The sequence below is a fragment of the Apodemus sylvaticus genome, chromosome 3 (assembly GCF_947179515.1).
Source record: "Apodemus sylvaticus chromosome 3, mApoSyl1.1, whole genome shotgun sequence".
Lineage (NCBI taxonomy): Eukaryota > Metazoa > Chordata > Mammalia > Rodentia > Muridae > Apodemus > Apodemus sylvaticus.
In genome coordinates, this window is record NC_067474.1 from 123,301,113 (window position 1) to 123,320,959 (window position 19,847).

Sequence of the window (19,847 nt, forward strand, 5' to 3'; positions counted from 1 at the left end):
GGTGATCGTGCACACCTTTAATCCCAGCACTGAGGAGGCAGTAGCAGGTGGATCTCTTGAGTTTGAGGACAGCCTGGTCTACAGAGTGAGTTCCAGGATACAGATAAACACTGTCTTAAAAAGAAAAAATAATAACTTTAAAAAATAAAAACATTCTAGAAAGAAAGAAAAGAAAAGAAAAAGAAAAAAGACTGGATTTTTTTACCTGGCTAGAAAAGAGTAAAATGGAGTAATCTTCTAGCCCATGGGAAGAGCTTTTCTGCCCAGCTGGCCTGCAAGTTCATGCTTTAGGAAGGAGTGCTTTTAAACTGACTGTATCCCAGAGACCGGGGCAAGCTTACAGGCAAAGAGGACCCATGCCATCCCAAGGTTAGGACCCCAAGGTCACTGCAATTTCTGCATGCTGTTGGAAAGTTCTTTGGGGGACTATGACACAAGGTTGAGGATAAGAAAAAAGAGGAACCATAGCAACACTGGGTTTTATTTCTATTTAAACAATAAATACAGCTGAGATTGTTTTCCAAACCCTATCTCCTGAACAAAGGCTTTAGAGCTGCAGTCTCTCCTCACCTTCAGTTGGAATCTTCCGCTCACTCCTGCAGCACTGGCTGCGCAAGCACCAGGGACTAGCCTGGTTGGGCACAAGATGGTGCCTTCCAGCTACACCAACTCCCATGTTCATGAGGAAGAATGGAGGCTTTTCACCAACCAGGAAGCTAAGTTTTGATGGCTTTGCCTTCCAGGGCATCGAACATGTCTTCCAAGCACTTCTGGACACAGTGGAGAAACTCCCGGGCATTGCGTCCCGAGTAGGAGGAGACGTTGCAGCCGATCCAGTCATCGTGAACAGCATACGCGATGCCAAAGCCGTCAGGGACCACAGGGGCAAAGCCACCAAGGCTTACTGCCGGGCTGTTCAGAGTGCTGGTGGACAGGATGTTGTGGTTTATCTGCTGGTATGCAGGGTCCAGATAGAGCTCAGGTAAGGTGACCCCTCTGGCTGTTGCCAGATACCGTAGAGCAAACAAGTGGCGGTCAAAGCCCTGGCCTGTCAGAGACAAAATGGAAATTCAGAGTCTCAGGACCTCACAGTGAAGACAGTGTAGATGACCCCCTAACCATGGTAGGAACCACCACATGAAAAGTGAGAGAAGGGTCTTCTCTACCACTGCACGCACATCTCCAGCTGACCATACAGCAGGCCGCTCCAGAAGATGTAAAAACTATGTTCTCAGTGAGAGAAGGGTCTTCTCTACCACTGCACGCACATCTCCAGCTGACCATACAGCAGGGCGCTCCAGAAGATGTAAAAACTATGTTCTCAGCTTCCAACAGATGGGCTAAATATGAACCTAACATGGAAGCATGATGCTAAACACACTGAACGTGGTGCATAACTGTACTCCCAGCACTAGGGAGCTGAGGCAGGAGGATTACAAGTTTAAGGACAGTAATGAACAACGTGGCAAAAAACATGTGTCCAAAACAAATGAAGCCATGCATGGTGGCCACACTTTCAATATCCAAAACTCAGGAGGCAGAGACAGGAGGATCTCTGTGAGTTCAAGGTCAGTCTGGTCTACACACTGAGTTTCAGGTCAGCCAGGACTACACAGAAAACAAGCAAGGGCTGGAGAGCTGGCCCAGTGGAGCATTTGTTCCTTCTGTCAATTCTCAGAACCGACATGGCGGCTCACAACTCTAGTTCCAGGAGATTATGATGCCCTTTTCTGACCTCCACAGGCAGCAGGAACACACACGGTGCACATACAGGTAGGCAAAACACTCACACAATAAAATAATACATCTAAAATAATTAAACAAACAAAAAACCTAAATCATTTCAGACCGAGATGGTAGGAAGGAACATGAGCTTCACAACTGAAATGAGGTTCAATGGGCAAGACCCTGGGTTCATTCCTCAATCACACACACACACACACACACACACACACACCTGTGCCTCACCCATCACTGCTTCTTGAGTGGGTAAAGAAAAGAAAACTGGGTAAAACTCAAAGTTCACGAGTAACAGACTGACTGGGTGGAAAAGTGGTAACATCTACCCAGGATTCTAATCTCAGCCATGTGTAACCCTGGGCCAGTGGCTTAGCTTCCTAACTTAAAAATGGACAAAGAATAACTAGACGTCTTGAGCACCTCTTCATTCCAGGACACTATTAAATGCTACATAACAGGACTGGACTATGAGCTCCTTAATGTCCTTTCCAATTCTTGAATTTTATCACAAAAATTTGAAGAAAAATAACCCCAGCAGAAACAGAAGCAGGTAGACCTCTGAGTTCAGCCTCATTGTCTAGGACAACGAGAGCTACACTGGGAAACCCTGTCTCAAAAAACCCAAGTAGATTACTGTCATGAGCTTCTGAGATGAACCGTTTACAGAGCATACTGTAGCTGAGGTGAAGAGGACAGGCTTAGAAATCCTAACCAGCCAAAAATGTGTCTGTGACCAATAAGGGGCGTGGTGGGGGGTGGGGGTAGGGGGGAGCAACAACAAAACAAACCATCTGGTGCAGCTGAGGCCGACTTTAAATGAGGGAAAGTTCCCTGCCGTGTCACCTTAGCTTCTGCCCCCTAGGGGCTGCTCTGGCTGCTTGGCTAACCTAGGAAAAAGATCATCTGGGATTTAGCAAGTACATTAAACCTAGTGATGGGTAGGAATCCGACTGATGTGAGTGGAGTATTACTGAGGCACGTAGAGGGCAAGCAAGACCCAAGGTGTTCTCCCCACCAGGGCCTTACCCATCGCTGCTTCTTTGGTCAGCTGGCCATGGTATTTGGAGCACTCGGCTATCATGTGCTGAAGCTCGTCCACACTGTGCTTGGAGGGCTCCCTGACAAACGCTTCGGAGCATCTCTTAGTGAAGACGGAAGCTGGGCGGATAGTCTCTGTGCGGCCATGCTTGAAGGCTGCGGTGCTGCAGGATTCATAGGTAGCCACTGTCTGGCCGTACTGCCGCAGGAAAGCCATCTGGAAGGCCAGCTGGGCCACCGCATCTGGGCTCAGCTTCTTCTTCTTCAAGAATTCCTTGCCACCTCTCTGGAACTGAACGGAGTCAATGGTGAGGGTTTTTATGGTGGTATCAAACTTCTCCTTAGCAGCAGTGATGCCAGCCTTTAGAGCACTGCTGAGCTTAAAGCTGAGTTTCTGCACAGACACAGAGGAGTCGGTGGCGGCTGGCTGGCTCTGGGGAGCGACGGCAGGGGTCTGAGTGCTGTCTTTGAACACTTCATTGAAAAACCTGAGCACTGCCACTCCATCCCCCCACGCATGCTCAAAGTGGACGGCAGCAGTGCCGTCCTTGGCTACGATGAGATTAAAGGACTTATCAAACCAGCGGTTCGTGCCATCGCCATGCAGCATGGTGTGTGACAGGTGAACAAGGTTCTTCATCGGGAAGTCATCTAGGCAGAGGCAGAAGACAGCAGAGTCCACTTTCCTCAGGGTTTCCTCGTTGCCACCAAGAATCAACTTCTGTCTGAGCTCTGCCCAAACATCTCGGTTCTCACTGGTCAAATATGCCAGGGGAAACTCGGGCACAGACCTGTCGTCTGAGAGAATGTACTTTAGATGTGCCTGAATTTCTGAGGGGTTCACAATGTTCCCATCTTGATCAAGGACATCAAAGACATAGAAATGTCCTTTTCTTAGGACCAGCAGGTGTCTGGCCTTGGTATCAGTAAAGAGTTCATCACGACTGGGTTTGGGTATACGAGTTGAATTGAAAAGCCGAAAATACTGGGACATATCCAGGGGATACGCGTTGACCAGGTAGGCTCCGTACCAGGACAGAGAGGGAGGAACAAAGCGTATGAGTCTTTTGAAGGCATCTGTGTCACTTTTGGCAGGGTTCAGGTGGAATACTTCTGGCTCTAGAAGGCCAGCCCGAAGTGTCTTCAGAAACCGCACTGCAGAAACAGTCAAGTTGGTGGCCCTGGTGAGCTGATCATTATACCCAGGCTTCGGGTCTGGATTGAACGCCATAAATGGATTAAAGTTTAAAACGACAGAATCTCGAGCAGTTAAATACATATCAAACCAGGGGCCTAAGAAAGAGAAAACATAAAGAGCTAATGAGAGATCTAACAATAAAATTTAAGAAAGAAAAGACTTCCAGCCCAGGTGGAAGAAATGATATCAACTTCAAGACGGTGACTGTATTTGGCTGCACAGTGATTTATGCCACATCAGCAGTATCACACAATGCCTGGTCCCAGGCGTCTGGATTCTGTTACTTCTAATAATAGTTCTGAGGTTCACCCAGGTTGTAACATGCATGTAACATGGATATAGTACATTCTGTTTATCCATTCATCAGTTAATGGATATCTGGTTTTTTGTTCACCTCTTAGCCAAGCATGGTAATCCTATGAAACTTTATATGCAAATTTCTTTCTTTCTTTCTTTCTTTTTTTTTTTTTTTTCCGAGACAGGATTTCTCTGTATAGCCCTGGCTGTCCTGGAACTCACTCTGTAGACCAGGCTGGCCTCGAACTCAGAAATCTTCCTGCCTCTGCCTCCCAGAGTGCTGGGATTACAGGCGTGTGCCACAACTGCCCAGCTATATGCAAGTTTCTATGTGGACAGATGTTCTCAAGTCTTTTAAGATTATATGTAAGCTAGTTTTAACTCTCTCCTAAGCCTTTTAATTATTTTTATTTAGTTTTTTTTTTATTTTTATTTTATTTTTTTTTTTTAGACAGGGTCTCTCTACATAGCCCTAGCAGTCCTGGAATTCACTGTGTAAACCAGGCTGGCCTTGAATTTACAGAAATCTGAGTGCCTCTGCTTCCTGAGTACTGGTATTAAAGGTCTGCCCACCACACCTGGCTTCTGTTTATCCCTTTGAGGAATGCCCACCAGCCCTATGAGAGCTCTAGTCCCCATGCGCTCAAAAGCAACTACTACTATGTGTGTAGTATATTTTTTATGACCCTAGCCAGGGTCTCACTGTTGCTACAGATAGTCCAAAATTTGTAACTCTTCTGTCTCAGCCTTTTGGGTAGAAAGGATTACAAAAATACCATGCAAGCCAATGTTAAGGTCAAGAGAAAAAGGAAAGACTGAAAGTCTGAACGTTATCGAGGCAACTGGCAATGCCCAAGATAGATGGAAGAAGGCCAGCCTCAACCTAGCAAGAAGCCAAGCTACAACCTGCTTCCCGCAGCAGACCGCAGAGGGCCAGGGTGAAATGCACCATCGCAGGCTTGCCTGCTCCTCTCTGATCCCTTCCCCTCTTGTTCTCTCCATCAAGATAAGCTAGAAGACATCCCAACGGAGCTCACAGATCCCCCAGCCCATTTCTCTATAGTATACTCTGTTGGGAATGACTAGAAGCACCTTCCTAGGGAATCTAATCAGACACCATCACTAGAGGCACCCAGAGCAACAGCCGAACCCATCCACTTTAGAAAGTTATGTCTAAAACTGAGCTGCCCCACCCCTACCCACAGAGAACAACTCACTCAGTAGACACTAGCCAAGGATGACGCAGCATCAAATGGGAATGGAACTCAAGAGAGAGAGATCATGATAAGTACGAGTAGGAAACTTAAAATTCTAAAAATAAACTGTAAAAAAGAATCTTCACAACAAGCTTGGTAAGGCCACCTGCCACTAAGCATGGTGACCTGAGTTAGATCCTCAGGACTCACATTAGAAGAGAGAACCAAGTCCTACAAGTTGCTCTATGACAATTGCATGTGCATGCATGCGCGAGCGCGCGTGCGCACACACACACACACACACACACACACACACTCTCACACAAAGTAAATATTGAAAAAAAATGTTATTCTAACCAAAAATGAGCCGGTGGAGCAGAGGGGGAAGTAGAGAACAGAGAGCAAGAATTAGAAATTCCACAGAAGAGCTGAAAGAGAAACTAAATTTCCAACACAGTAGAAGAAAAAGAGCAAGAGATGGAAAATGTGACAGCAACAAGAGATGGGAGGGCCAGAACATGCACCCCAAACCAGCACAGAAAGACAGACATCTTCACCAGATGAGAGGAAATGAAGTAAGTAAAACAACACATCCCAGGACAGAAGGACATGAGCTTCCATAAGAGGATTCAGTCAGTGGCACAGCAAAATTAGGTAGGGACAGATACGCACCAAAATACATTATATGAAATTTCAGAACACTGGGGTCAAAAAATAAATAAAACTAGAAACTTTCAGAGAGGCAGAGAGAAAATAGACAAAGGTTGAAGCCTAGAATATCAGACTTATCAACAGCAATTGAAGCTAACAGACAATGAAAAATAGCTTTCAAAATCCTGTGGCTCAGTCATTTCCAACCCAGCCAAATCAAGTGTCCTCCACTCAAGGATGCCTGGATACTGGGACTGCTTCCTGCGTTCTGCTCCCAAAAGACAAAAGTCTCTGAAAACAGTGAAGGAGGAGCCAAGAGGGAGGACAATATGAAGTCCAAGAAACCAGAGTCCCAACCCGAGGAAAGGCTGAAGAAAGAAAAGGCTGAAAGGCTGGCAGTAAAGATGCCAAGAACAAAAAGAAAACCAACAAAAAGGGAAAAGATGCTGAGAGAGGGAGAGCAAGAGTGAGGGTGAGAGAGAGAGAGAGAGAGAGAGAGAGAGAGAGAGAGAAGCTTCACCACAGGCCAAGAGTTCACAGATCTGACTGGAACAATCTAGAAGTCCAGCCAGGGGACGGTGGCTCACACCTTTAATCACAGCAGAGGCAGACGTTGGTGGATCTCCAAGTTTAAGGTTCGTCTAGACTAAAGGGAAAGTTCCAGGATGATTACACAGTGAAGCCCTGTCTCAAAAACAACAACAACAACAAACTTAAAGATTTAAAGCTCGTAGAACAGCTGGGGTACTTTCATGCAATCAGAAGATATTCTGATTGCTTGGGCAGTATCAAGATAAATATTAAGCATATAGAAAACTAAACAAAAAATGAGATCTTTATTAAACAGAGAAAATGAGAACTTGATAAATGAGAAACAATCCTAGCAGGCCTCATGACTCAGCAACAACAACACGTAAGGATTATTCCAGTATGGACCAGATTCAGAGTTGACTAAAATTGTAACTATAGTGTGCAAATGAGGGCATGGGAGCATGTCTGTATGTTTTTATATGTACAAGAAAGAAATATAAGCCTGCTAAGGTCTAACTTTTGTTAGTGAGATGTCAACAGGCAGTCTAAAACAGAAGGGAGAAATGTAAATATATAATTTAGAGGAAACGGGGCCTGAAGAATTAAAGCTAGACGAGGCAGCCTTAGTTCTTAGGAGGCAGAGACAGGGGGATTACAAGTCCAAGTCCAGTTGGGGTTACACAGCAACATCCTGGCTAGTAAATAAATAGTCAAGAGAAAAGTAAGAAATTAGGGAGAGTAGGCCAACTTCTGCTTATCCCAACAAGTCTTATAAGATAATCTGATTTTTTAAAAAAACGTATGCATGTATGAATCTGCATTAGTATTATTATTTGTGCTCAATCTATGTGCAGGAACCCACAGAGGCCAGGAGAAGGGGTTGAATCCCCGGAACTGCAGTTAAAGCAGTTGTGAGCTACCTCACATGGGTGCTAGTAGCCAGAGCCAGCTCTCCAAGAGCAGTGAGTGCTCTGAGCTGCTAAGCATCCGGCCTGTATGGTCCCTTAAACTGTGTTATGTATCATGGGTAAAACCAGAAACAACGGGCCAAGAAAATGGCTCCGTGGGTAAAGTGCTGTTGTCAAGCCTGACCATCTAAGTTTGGCCCCAGAAGCCCAAATAGTGGGAGGAGAGAACTCAGTTCTGCAATCTGTCCTCTGACTACCACATGCATGAGGGGCACACGAACCCCTGCCAAATATAGATAGAATGTATAGTTAAAAAGTGTGTGTGTGTGTATGTGTAAAATGTAATGGTATATGTATAATCCCTGCTACTCGAAGCAGAGCTTCATGAAATTGAAGCCAGCCTAGGTTACAAAGGGAGACCCCTTCCATCTCCAAAATAATAAAACATTTTTTAAATTAAAAAATAAACAAAAACAAACTAGAACAGGTAATTTCTTTTTAAGTGTAAGAACAGGGATGAACACCACTGACTGTAGACCAAAGACAGAGAGAACTGGGTTTTCTTAGAACAACTGCTCTACCTGGATCACAGAGGAAGGAACAATCTGCCAGCAACAATGTAAATGAAGAAGTGGGGACCGCTATGGAAGCCAGATGCAGCAGGTTGGCTGACACATGACTCACATCAAAGAGGCACAAGAGACAAGGCTGCAGAGGACATTTGGCCAGCCAGTACAGGACTGAATGATATGACACAGGACTTGTGCATCTTTTTCAGATAGAATTGATACTGCAAAGGCAAGCCACTGTCTTGTGTGCGGGATGCCAGTGCACACCTGCTCAAGCGCTGGGATCCACGGCGTACCCCACACACACTCAGGAAGGGAGGAGCGGAGATGTCTCGGGATGATGAGTTCCCCCACCCCCCCACATACCTGGAATGATGAGCCCATCCCCTGCCTACCCACCTACCTGGGATGATGAGCCCCCCTGCCCACCCACCCACCTACCTGAGATGTAGCTGGTGTGCTTATTCTGCTTATCCTGAGCAAGCAAGTGGGCGTGCAGCTCCTTCCCAATGCCGCTCTCAAAATTCTTACACAGCATTTCTGTTTTCCTGTAATTTCCAAGAAAGACAGATCAAATCACAGTAGGGAAAACATGATTTATGGGTTCCTGGCCAGGAATTCACACTCTGGGTCCCCAAAAGTATATCCCAGAGCCTGGGAAGAAGAGCAGAAGAGAAGAGCAGAAATCAGCCTAAAATGGATACACCTAAGGGCCTGGAAGGGTCAGCGGCACCTCCAAAGCCTCTTGTCCACGAGGAGGCCATTTGGCACAGAGGAAAAGCTTTGGGGTCAAAAGGGGGCCAAGTGTGAATCCTAACTCTGCCACATTCACACTGGGCGACTTCAGACAAGCGCCCATCTCCGGGTCTCTGTGTATTTGCATAAAAGAGAATAATGCCATCTCAAGGAATTAAAACACATAAAGCTTGGGACAGAGGAAAACATGACACAGTACCTGGAAGCCATTTCATTGTTAAAGGAACTGTGGATGACTATTTTAAAGCAGAGGCCTAGACTACGACTAGTTCACCTGTTTCTTTGACTGCAGTGAAGGACTCTGTGACTCTAATGACAATAACTAGTAATCTGTACAGGAAACTCCCAGTGTCGGAAACAGCACCCTTTATACTACACTGCAAGGCTTTGATGCAAACCCCTTCTGGTGATACCCGATGTTCTCTTCAGAGTGTGTGCTGGGTTGGTTTCCTAAGGTTGCTCTTACAGGTGCCACAAATCCAATATGGATGAAAACCTAGTGTGGTGGTGCACACCTTTGATATAAGCACTCTGGAGCAGAGGGAGGCAGAACTCTGTGAGTTCAAGGCCAGCCTAGTCTACATAATGAGTTCCAGAACAACCAGTACTATGTACAAAGGCCCAGTCTCAAAACAACAATAGCAAACAAACAAAAATTCCTCGAGTTTTACTCTCTGGGAGTCCTGGAGCTACAAGCACAAAACCGAGGTGTCAACAAGACAGTGTTCCCTGCAGACCATGGAGGAGAGAGCCTGCCCCATGCACTTCTCTTGGCTCTGGTGTTGGCAACAGTCCTTGGTGTTCTAAGCTTGTGGACACCCCAGTCCAATTTCTACCTGCGTTCTTCATGGCTGTCAACATCTCTTAAGGACATCAGTCATGCTGGATTAGGGGCCTTCCCAATCCCAGTAGAACTTCATCTAAATTAGTTACATCTGCAACAATGTAGTTTCCATGTAAGGTCTCATTCTGAGGTTTTAAAAGGGCATGTGTTTGGGCACAGTATCCAATCTGGTAAACATCTTCAGCAAGCAGACTCTTGTCTGCTGTATAATCTTTTATGGGCCTCCCTCCCCAGAACACTGGCCTCTTGAATTTGACTTGAATATGACTCCCAATATTTTGGGGGACCAGCCAGCCTCCCAAAATTAAGCATAAACATGCCATCCTGGCTTATAAACCATCTCCTGCTGAGTCTCACTAGAGGGACTTACCCTAGCTTCATTAGTCCTTTGAGAATGAAAACCTAATTCCTCAACTTGCAAATATATAAACCAGGTTCTAGGTTCAGGAGGCTCTGTCAGGCCACTGATAACCTTTGAAGTTTGGTCTGTGACCACTTTTGCTAGCCTCTCTTGAATTCTGCCTGTCAGCAATGGCTCTCAGATGTGCAGTGTTACCTGAACTGGGTGTCATTCAAGAGAGGCTTCTGTGCACTGAGGTATCTCTTCATGGTGTCTTCAAGTTTAGGGATAGGCAGCCTAGGGAGAACACAAAGTCAGTGTGAGGCTGACAGCATAGGAAGACGCCAAGAAGCTTGGTGAGCCAAACTAGTACACCAAGTACTGGATGGTTCATTCCCTTTGTAAAAAATGGAAAAGTCAGTAACAAGCCAGAATTGATGGACAGGGCTGGGATATAGGTCAGCATAGAGCACTTCCCCAGCATAGCATGCACGAGGTCTTAGGTTTGATTCTAGTACCACACAAATAAGCAAGTAGGAGCAATCAGAGCTGATGACTTTACTACATCAACAGTTAAGTCTATTCTATTCTATTAAAATGTCTATAAAAGTATTTTAATTAATAACAATAAAATAGATTTAAAATGGGAAAGCAGAGGCTATCCCAAGCATTCCTCTTTCCTGGTCAATACTGTTTAGTACTAAGTCCTACCTTTTGACTGAATATACATTCCCAACAATCCATGATGAAAGGAAAAAAGATTTGTCTGTAAAATAGCATTTTACAAAAGAGAGTCACATAAGAGTGAAACAAAGCCAGATGTGGAGGCTCATGCTTTTAATCCCAGTGTTGTGTGTAGTTTTTACTACCCCGCTTTAAACTCTGGACAGACTGTGCTACCAGCCCTGCCCAGGTTCCCTCAGATCTGTGGATGAAAGACACAGACACACACAGACACACACACACAGACACACACACACACACACACACACACACACACACACACACACACACATACACACACACACACACACACACACACACACACACACACACACACACACACACGCAGACTTTTCCCTCCCAGCTCAGCCCCCTAAGTCTGCCCTCAGGATCAGTTGCTCAGTCACTGTTAGTCCTACATCTGCCCTCACCTTAGTTGTCTCTACTCTCCCACCTGCTACTCCAGTCCCAGTTGGGGAAGTGGCTAATGGCTACCCCACCCTAGATGTCACATGACTGGTGGCTTTTCTCCCTCCGAAGCATGGTGAATCTCTTTTCTCGAGTCTGCTAGCCTGCCAGAGTGGAAAAGTGGAAGTCCCTCCTATTCTGTCCAGCTCATTGGTCGCTAGCATCTTTATTGATAGATCAAGAACCAATTGAGGAACTGGAGTCTCTGTGTTCACACGCAGATTCCCAATCAAAGCATCAGAACCACTCCCTATATCCCAGCACCTGGGAGGCAGAAGCAGACAGATCTCTGAGTTCAAGCCCAGTCTAATGCTCTACATAAAGTCCAGAGCAGCAAGGACTACACAGAGAAACTGTCTCAGAAAAAGAAAAGAAAAAAAGGGAAAGGATAGATCTGCCCAAAACAGCTCAATATGGAGGCTGCATACATTGAAAGGTAGAAACTGATCACTATGCCACGCCCAGCACCAGCATCCTACCAGTAATCGCAAGGCATCCCCATGTGCTCAGATAACAGCAAGAGCACCCAATGCTCACTAGCAACACATTCCCCAAACACCATGGCATCTTCTCTGCCATTTCAATAATTTTATTGAAAGATACACAACCTAGCATTAACACAATGATAGCTTCTTACTTTACTTCTACCAAGATGATACAAAATACTGAACTTTATCAGTCACTCACAACCTAGCATTAACACGATGATAGCTTCTTACTTTACTTCTACCAAGATGATGCAAAATACTGAACTTTATCAGTCACTCACGAAAACCAAGCCACTCTCTACAAAGGGCAGCACAGCTCAGCTTGCTTATTTGTTTTTGGAGACAGGGTTTGTGTAACAGAGTTTTGGCTGTCTTGGAAATTGCTCTGTAGACCAGGTTGGCCTCAAACTCACAGAGATCTGCCTGCCTCTGCCTCCCAAGTGCTGGGATTAATTTAAAGGTGTGGCCACCATCACCTGGCTACATAACTCAGTTTATGATAGGTTATACTGCATCTATTTATTTTAAATATATGCTTATCTATAATTTGATAATAAGAATAAATGCAAATTTTTATAGCCACTGTGAACTTAGATACCTCCCAGTAACCAACCATTCAGAACACTTTGACCCCACAGACCCCCTTTTAGGCATTGACTTACACAGGAATTATTACCTCAAATATTACCTCAGCCACTTTATAATTACAAAATCTATTATTTAAATTTCTTAGGTTTTAACACCAAAGGTATTAAGGAAAGAATTTTCCCTTCGTTTTAAGGAAAATACTAAATCAGAGACAACAGAGGTTTGTAAAACAAAAACAAAAACAAACAAACAAAACAGCCTTTAATAAAAACTTCTGAATGATCAATTCTGTCCTGACTGCACTTTCTTCAATGGAATAGGGACATTTTCAGAGTGGTGACTTTGTTTTAAATTATTAATTGCACAATTCCAAGAGTTTCTTTTATTGCTGTGACAAAAGTTCTGAGCAAAATAACTTAGAAGAGAGGTTTGTGTAAGCTCACTCCAGGAGATCGCCTGGGATGGACCTGAATTGTAACATCTGCTGGTTTCTCCACCAGAGTGAGGTCAGTGAGAATGAAGACAGGAAGAAGGGCATAGAACTGCCTCTCGCAGTTATGGTATCTTATAGACAAGACCTTTCCACTACTAATTCTTCCCATAGAACTGCTCTGGTGACCACTGGTACATGGGCCAACATAAGGAAGGCTTTTAATAAACTTATATCTGATGAATTAACTAATTTTACTTCCTCTTCTACCCAGCATTAGACTGTTTTATATTGTCACAAATCAAGACAACATCATTTACTAAGAAAAACTTAATGCTGTGGAGGCTGGGGAATCCTAAAAGGCTTGATCTTTCTCTTTCCTTTCCTTTCCTTCCCTTTCTGAGCATGACATGAAACATGCCCTTTCCCTCTTCACTTTCTTAATTTATTTTATATGCATGCATGTCTGTGTGAGGGTGTCAGACCCCCTGGAATTGGAGTTATAGACAGCTGTGAGCTGCCATGTGGATGCTGGGAATTGGACCCAGGTCCTCTGGAAGAACAGCAGCTGGTACCTCTTAACTGCTAAGCCATCTCTCCAGTCTTATTTATTTATTTATTTATTTATTTATTTATTTATTTATTTATTTATAGGATTCAACTATGTAGACCTGAGTGGCCTAGAACTCACAGAGATACACCTGCTTCTGCCTTGTAAGTGCTGAGATTAAAGGTATGGACCACCTCACCCGGCAGAAGACTAAACTCTTGAAGGTCATTTTACTACATAATAACATGACAGAAGATAGCAGCACATGGACCACAAAAGGCCAAACTTGCTTGGTTGTTGTTTTGGGGACAAGGACATGCTATAAAGCTCAGGCTGGACTGGAACTCATGGCAATCCTCCTGCCTCAGCCTCCCAAGTGCTGAGATTATAGAGGTGAGCCACTATGCCAGTTCAAATTTGCTATTATAACACAGTTACTCTTTTAATAATACTCCACTCCCAAGAAGAACCCACTCTCCAGGTTTTTCGCTACCAAATTCAGTGGCAGGAGCCAGGAAGAGGGCCCAGTGAGTAGAGGCACTTACCTCGAAGCCTAATGACCTGAGTTAGAGCTCCAGGGACCGCATAAAGAATGAACCTACAATTTATCCTCTGACCTCCTCTACCACACAGCACATGCATGCACTTGTGTACACATACATTCACATACACATACACACACACACAAATAAGTGAGGTCTTCTTTTTCAATTTTGTGGCAATTCTTACTCATTTTTCTCTTCACCAAACTGAGAGCTCATTAATGGATGCTTGATGTTGTTATCATATAGAAGCTACAGCTAGAAACTCTCCAATCATCCCGTGGGTTTTGACATCATCATCTGTGTTTCTTCCCTTACCTTCCTCACCCTGAACATTCATGTCTTTTCAGGAATGTATATATTACAACAGTTTATTTCTATAGTTTGGCCATTTCGACCTCTACGGGTTCCTCCAACCAGGGAGTAAGAGGGAAACCAGAAACAGCAGGATGTTGCCAACTGCAAGTTTATTCTCTTTATAGGTAGCACGCTAGAAAATGTCTGACTGTTGCCATCCAACAATCCTGAGTTCAAACATGAGGTCATCTTCCAGAAGGAAGGTCAGAGGTTGCACAGGGCAGGCAGGCAGAGTGGGAGGTGTCTAACTACTGAGGACAGGCTTTGACGGGAAGATAAAATGGATTCCACAGTAGTTATGACTGCAGTGCTGTGAATGGGCTAAAAAAATGGTACCCTTGAAAACAGGGAATTCTGGGCTGGCAAGATGGCTGAGCCAGCAAAGTGCTTAAGCAGGAGGGCCTGAGTTTGAGCCCCCAGAACCCACTTTATAAAAAAAGCAGGTATGGCAACATATGGGTGTAATGACAACACTACATGTAGCTGGAGATGGGGGTGGAAATACTTGGTGCTAGCAGACCAGCTCACCCAGGCTGTAAGGACTGTTTTTAACTGTCAACTTGACACAGTCTAGAATCACCTGGGAGTAATTTCAATGGACTTGTCACTGGAGGATTTATATTTAATATGGTTTACAAATGAGGATGCTGGTTGTTGCACCCAGCGATTGAGTTACCATTGATTCTGAACTAAGAAAGACACGGAGGCAAAGTGTGGGTTTGCAAGAAGTGCAACTCCAAAAGACTGTGGGAATTTGGAAATGTGGGGCTGGTGTGTAGTGACCGGCCAGTGGAAACTTAGCGAGCTGGGTTCAGAGCTCTGAGTCAAAGAGTCTCCATGAGATGAGAATAGGTCGGCCATGCCTGCCCGTGCCTGGGCGGCCAGCCCGCAGGAGCCTGCCAGTGGTAACATGGCTTTGCCCTTTATTATTTCATGCTAGAGAACTGTCCGAGTGGACCACTGAGCCATGCCTGTGAGGACTTTTCTTAGGCTAAGTGAAGTGGGAAGACCCACCCTGAATGTTGGTTTCCAGCCTCCTGATCAGATCTTTGGCAACCCAGTGAACAACCACTAAGACAGGACTTAGAATTTCTAGGAAATGGTAAACAATGTTCATTAGCTTTGGTCACCAAGAGATGGGTGTAAGCTATGCATTGTGTACTGGCTGCCTCTCTGCAACCACAAATAGAAAACCGGCTTGAGAATGAAATCACATAAATGAAGAGCTCAGCAGGAAGGCAAAACAGCGTATGAGTGGATTCTGGAAACCTGTGTGAGCTCGTAGATCTCAAGTTACTCGAGCCAGTTTAACTGGACTTTCTGCAGCATGTAAAGACTCTTACTATAACAATCTTCTTTTAATAGAGTGTTCCCCAACCATTCTCCCAGTAACACGATCAAGACAGGAGATCTCTGGGTGATTCATCAGGCATCAAAAGAGGGTAGAGCCAGAGTCTAGAGAGATGCTCACAGCAGCTTCATCTTAACCACACATGTTTTCCTGTCCCACCCCATCCCTTGCTAACAGACATTTGCCCTAATAAAGATGAAGGGGAAATGCTAAGCAGATCTGTCTCCTGTATAAGCTACTGAGTCACCTGTTCCCATACCCGATCTGCATCTTCAAAGCAGGAACTTTGGCATTCTTCCTGCAAGAACACAGATAAAATGCCTTCTCTGTCCCAACCAACCAACCAACCAACAGAAACCAAACAAACCTATACTACTACTGTATGTTCTTCACCGAACAGCTGACTTACCTGGTCTCAAAGTGGGAGTTAGAGGAGATACTTTCTGTGTCAGCGGTTCTAGGCTAGTAAAATATATTGTCTTTGACACTCATTGATGTCACACTTGTCAAGGAGTCCTGACCTTGAGGTCAGATAGAACTTAGTTTCTGATTTGTTTATTCCTAAATGACTACCACTCTTGCCTCCCACACGGGTTTTCTACAGAATGTGCCCATTGTTTTGAACACCAGCTGTCACTGTAGGAGGTTAAATGAAAAGCAACAGATAACTGGCATTTACTGTCATGGCCCCACTGTAGATCTATACGATTCCCCATAAGGTCCCTCCCCACTAAACATTCCAGCCACAAACCAGCGAGGCCTAAAAGTGCAGCTCTGTGCCAATGCGCCCTCTCCACCTCTCTATGTACAACACTGTTTCAGACACCGTCTCCTGGTGTGCAGCCCTGTTCTTCCTCTCACTTGGTAAATATCAAAGTCCAGGTCAGTGTCACCTCCTCTTCGGGGCTTCCCTCACCTACCCAGACTGACAGAGTCACTGACAGAGCAGCAGTTGTCTGCTCATAGCAGGGACCATGCTTATCAATGTCTACTGAGAACTCTGTGCCAAACCTGCACAAGGGCTTTATACGCCATGTTTAATTCTAATGACTCCTTGGACCTGGAGTTACAGGCAGTTGGGAGCTGCTGGAAATGGTACTGCAAGCAGAACTCAAGTTCTCTGTAAGGACAGCAATCACTCTTACCCACCGAGCCAATTCTCTATATCCTTGATATGTACCTCTTAGTATAAACAAGATCAAAACCCACAGCACTTTAAAAAGTTAAGCAGATAATGATTCTAGGGCTCCTACTAGTGAAGAGTCCAAGGCCACTGAGGCTAAAACAAAGCCGTGATAAGGAGGAATGATGGGCGTGACGATGGTTTCCTCATCCCTGGCATCATATCCCAAGGGCCTCCTAATAGTCCAAAGAACTGTGTTACCAGTCACCTCACAGAGGACTGTGGCTCTTTAATTGTACAAAACTGCAGCCCTGATGACAAATACAGAATCTGAAACTAAGTTCTATCCGACCTCAAGGTCAGGGCTCCTTGCCAAGTGTGACATCGATGAGTGTCAAAGACAATATATTTTACTAGCCCAGAACTGCTGACATAGAGAGTATCTCCTCTAACTCCCACTTTGAGATGCGGTACCAGGAAAGTCGGCTGTTCCGTGAAGAGCGTACAGTAGTAGTATAGCATTGTTTGTTTGTTTAATTGTTGTTTGTTTGTTTTGTTTTTGGAAGAGGGGCTGGTTGGTTTTTTCCCAAAGACAGGTTCTAAAATGTAGCTCTGGCTATCCTGGAACTCACGATATAGATCAGGCAGGCCTTGAACTCACACCCAGCCTCCACCTTCTGAATGCTAGGATTAAAGGAATGCACCACTACACTTGACTAGTGATACTATTTATACTTCCAGGAACCCGCCACTACACCTGACAAGCAATACTATATATGCTTCCAGGATCTTACAGACGTTTGTGCTTTGGATAAGACTAAATTATGTTGACTATTCTTACAGTTTTCCAATTCTAAACTGCCGACAGTCCATCTGATCTTAAACCTGGGTGAGGCAAAGGCCTGCCTCAAAGTCAGTGCCCATCTGACTCAGCAAATGAAAACTCTCTTTCCCAAGTCCTCACCTTTCCCCTACATATTAGTGTAGCTCACACAGGCTGTCCGGAGAGCCAGGTCACACCCTCATGCTACAACAGCAAAGCCCCTTTCTCTTTCCCACCCCTCCTGCGGAATTCAGATAACCTCACTGTAGTTGGTCTTACACGTTAGCTTACTGGACGTTCTTGCTGAGAAGGCAGGGTGGGCAGATGACACTGGGTTAAATAACTGCTGGACATGGAGAAAAACACAGCCCACAGCAGGGAACAATACCTTGGTACAATGTTTGTCTTTCCCCGCGGATATAGCAGGAAGGACAGTGAGAAGGGATTTTGAAATAGGGCTGGAGCTTGGTTTGGTAAATAAACAGTGAATGCAGAGAGGAGAACTTAGGTTTGGCTTAGATTGAGGGTAATTTCTATTCTTGGAGCAGATCTGGCAACCCAAATCAAAGCTGAGAGATCAGAGAGAAAACTAGACTCCAAATTTTAGGAAGTACTGGGTATAGGGGAGAGGGGGGTGATGGACATGGAGGAATACTTATTAGGGCGGTTTGGATAGGTCAGGTAGTGTGGGTGAGGTGTTGGGGACCACCTGAAGGAGTGCTGAAGAAGGTTTGGTGGGGATGAGAAGGTCCTAGGTTAAGGCTGACCTTAGAAGGTGGAGGATGCTAAATTGAGGATAAAGGTGTCCTTGCAGCAACTGATGGGACACTAACAGAGCAGGTCCTGTTAGTAGGCTGGGTGTTCTCAGCAACAGGTAAAGGTGAAGAGTGGAAACTGACCCGAGGGAGACCCATGTTGGGAACCGGCTACCATCCCTGGACGGGGTTTGCCCTATGTCTATGTTTAATCCCAGCACTCTATAGGCAGAAGGAAGAGGATCTCTGTAGGCCAGCCTGGTCTACAGAGCTAGTTCTTGGACACACAAACCCTCAAAACAAAACAAGGGATTGACTAGTAGAAAGGGATCCCTAGTAGAAAGGATTCGGGTGGTTTTCAGACATTAAGTGTGTAGGGCGCAGGATAGCTTAATGGATTAAGCTTAAAAGATTAATGGAGAGGGAGTTTGCAGGATTCAAGATGAACTTGTAGACGGGAGGGTTGTGGAGGGGACTTTAAAGTTTCTGAATCTTCTGAGCCAGGGAATTTTCAAAGTCTCAGGTTTTCCAAGTTGGGGAATTTGACTGCCTCCTGGGCCGGAGGTTCAGGGCAAGTCCTGAGCGCCAGGAGTCGGGTCTGCGGCCGGGGCCAGGAGGCTAGGCTCACCTGGGCAGGCTGTCCTGGTAGTGCATGGTGGGTACGATGCTGTGCTGCAGATACTCGGCGGGCCCCGAGACAGCACTTAAGGGCCGACTAGGGGCTCCCAGGACAAACGAGGGGCAGCGGGACCAGTCACGCAACAGCAGGCGCGGCATCATCGTCCCGGGCGGCAACGGCGGCTTGAGAACGCGGCGGCTGAAGGAGTTCCTGAGCAAACAGGCCGCTGCCCTCAGGCCCGGGACACGGCGCAGGGACCTAACGTCCAGTTCAGCTCCGCCCACAGGGGCACTTCCGGGCGCGGACAGGCGGCGGCCCCGCCCACACTCGGCCCCGCCCAGAGCCCGCCCACATCGCGACCACGCCCACCCGGGCCGGAAGCGGTCTCTAGACAATAAGTCCAGTTTCTTGCCCCAGGGCGGCAGGCAACCAACTCTGAAGCTGACCTCTTTTCCTTTCACAGAACTGGATAGAAATCAGAGGTAGAGAAAAAGAAACGCTGAAACTTGGCATTTGGCAGACCTAAACTTGTCAAGGCTTGGTCTCTACAGACCAAGAACATTTCAAACCTTTGTCTTCTAAGTAGAGGACAAGATCAACAAAAGCCTCCACAGTTCTAGATTTACTGAACAATAGCCATACTTATTTCACCAATATCATTTGTTAGGGAGAATACTTTGCTCATACTAGGTCCATGTAGTTTTCCCCAAGCCTGAAGTCTTTGAATTGTGTGGCTTTGGAATTCTGCTCAGGTGTCCTGCCAGCTCAGCTAGACAATGTTTTTAAAAAAAAATGTATAACTGGGAATTGGGAATGCATGCCTGTAGTCTGCAGGAGAAGCAGAAACAGTTAAAGATCCTAGCCTACATTCAGCTATATGGTGAGTTTGAAGCCATCCTGAGCTACATGAGACTGTGTCTTAATCAAAACAAGAGGAAGGAAGGAAAAAGAATCTACAGGAA

At 45.5% G+C, this 19,847-nt stretch overlaps 1 protein-coding gene across 1 annotated transcript; it reads right to left on the bottom strand.

The window, feature by feature from the left end:
• Nucleotides 1-461: 461 nt before the first annotated feature.
• On the bottom strand, nucleotides 462-19,176 carry Cpt2 (carnitine palmitoyltransferase 2). Its single transcript, XM_052176944.1, has 5 exons — nucleotides 18,895-19,176; nucleotides 10,285-10,365; nucleotides 8,570-8,676; nucleotides 2,767-4,071; nucleotides 462-1,048 (listed from the first exon to the last, which is right to left on the bottom strand). Exons 1-5 carry the CDS (start codon nucleotides 19,044-19,046, stop codon nucleotides 717-719), a joined length of 1,977 nt encoding a protein of 658 aa, XP_052032904.1. The 5' UTR covers nucleotides 19,047-19,176; the 3' UTR covers nucleotides 462-716.
• Nucleotides 19,177-19,847: the final 671 nt, after the last annotated feature.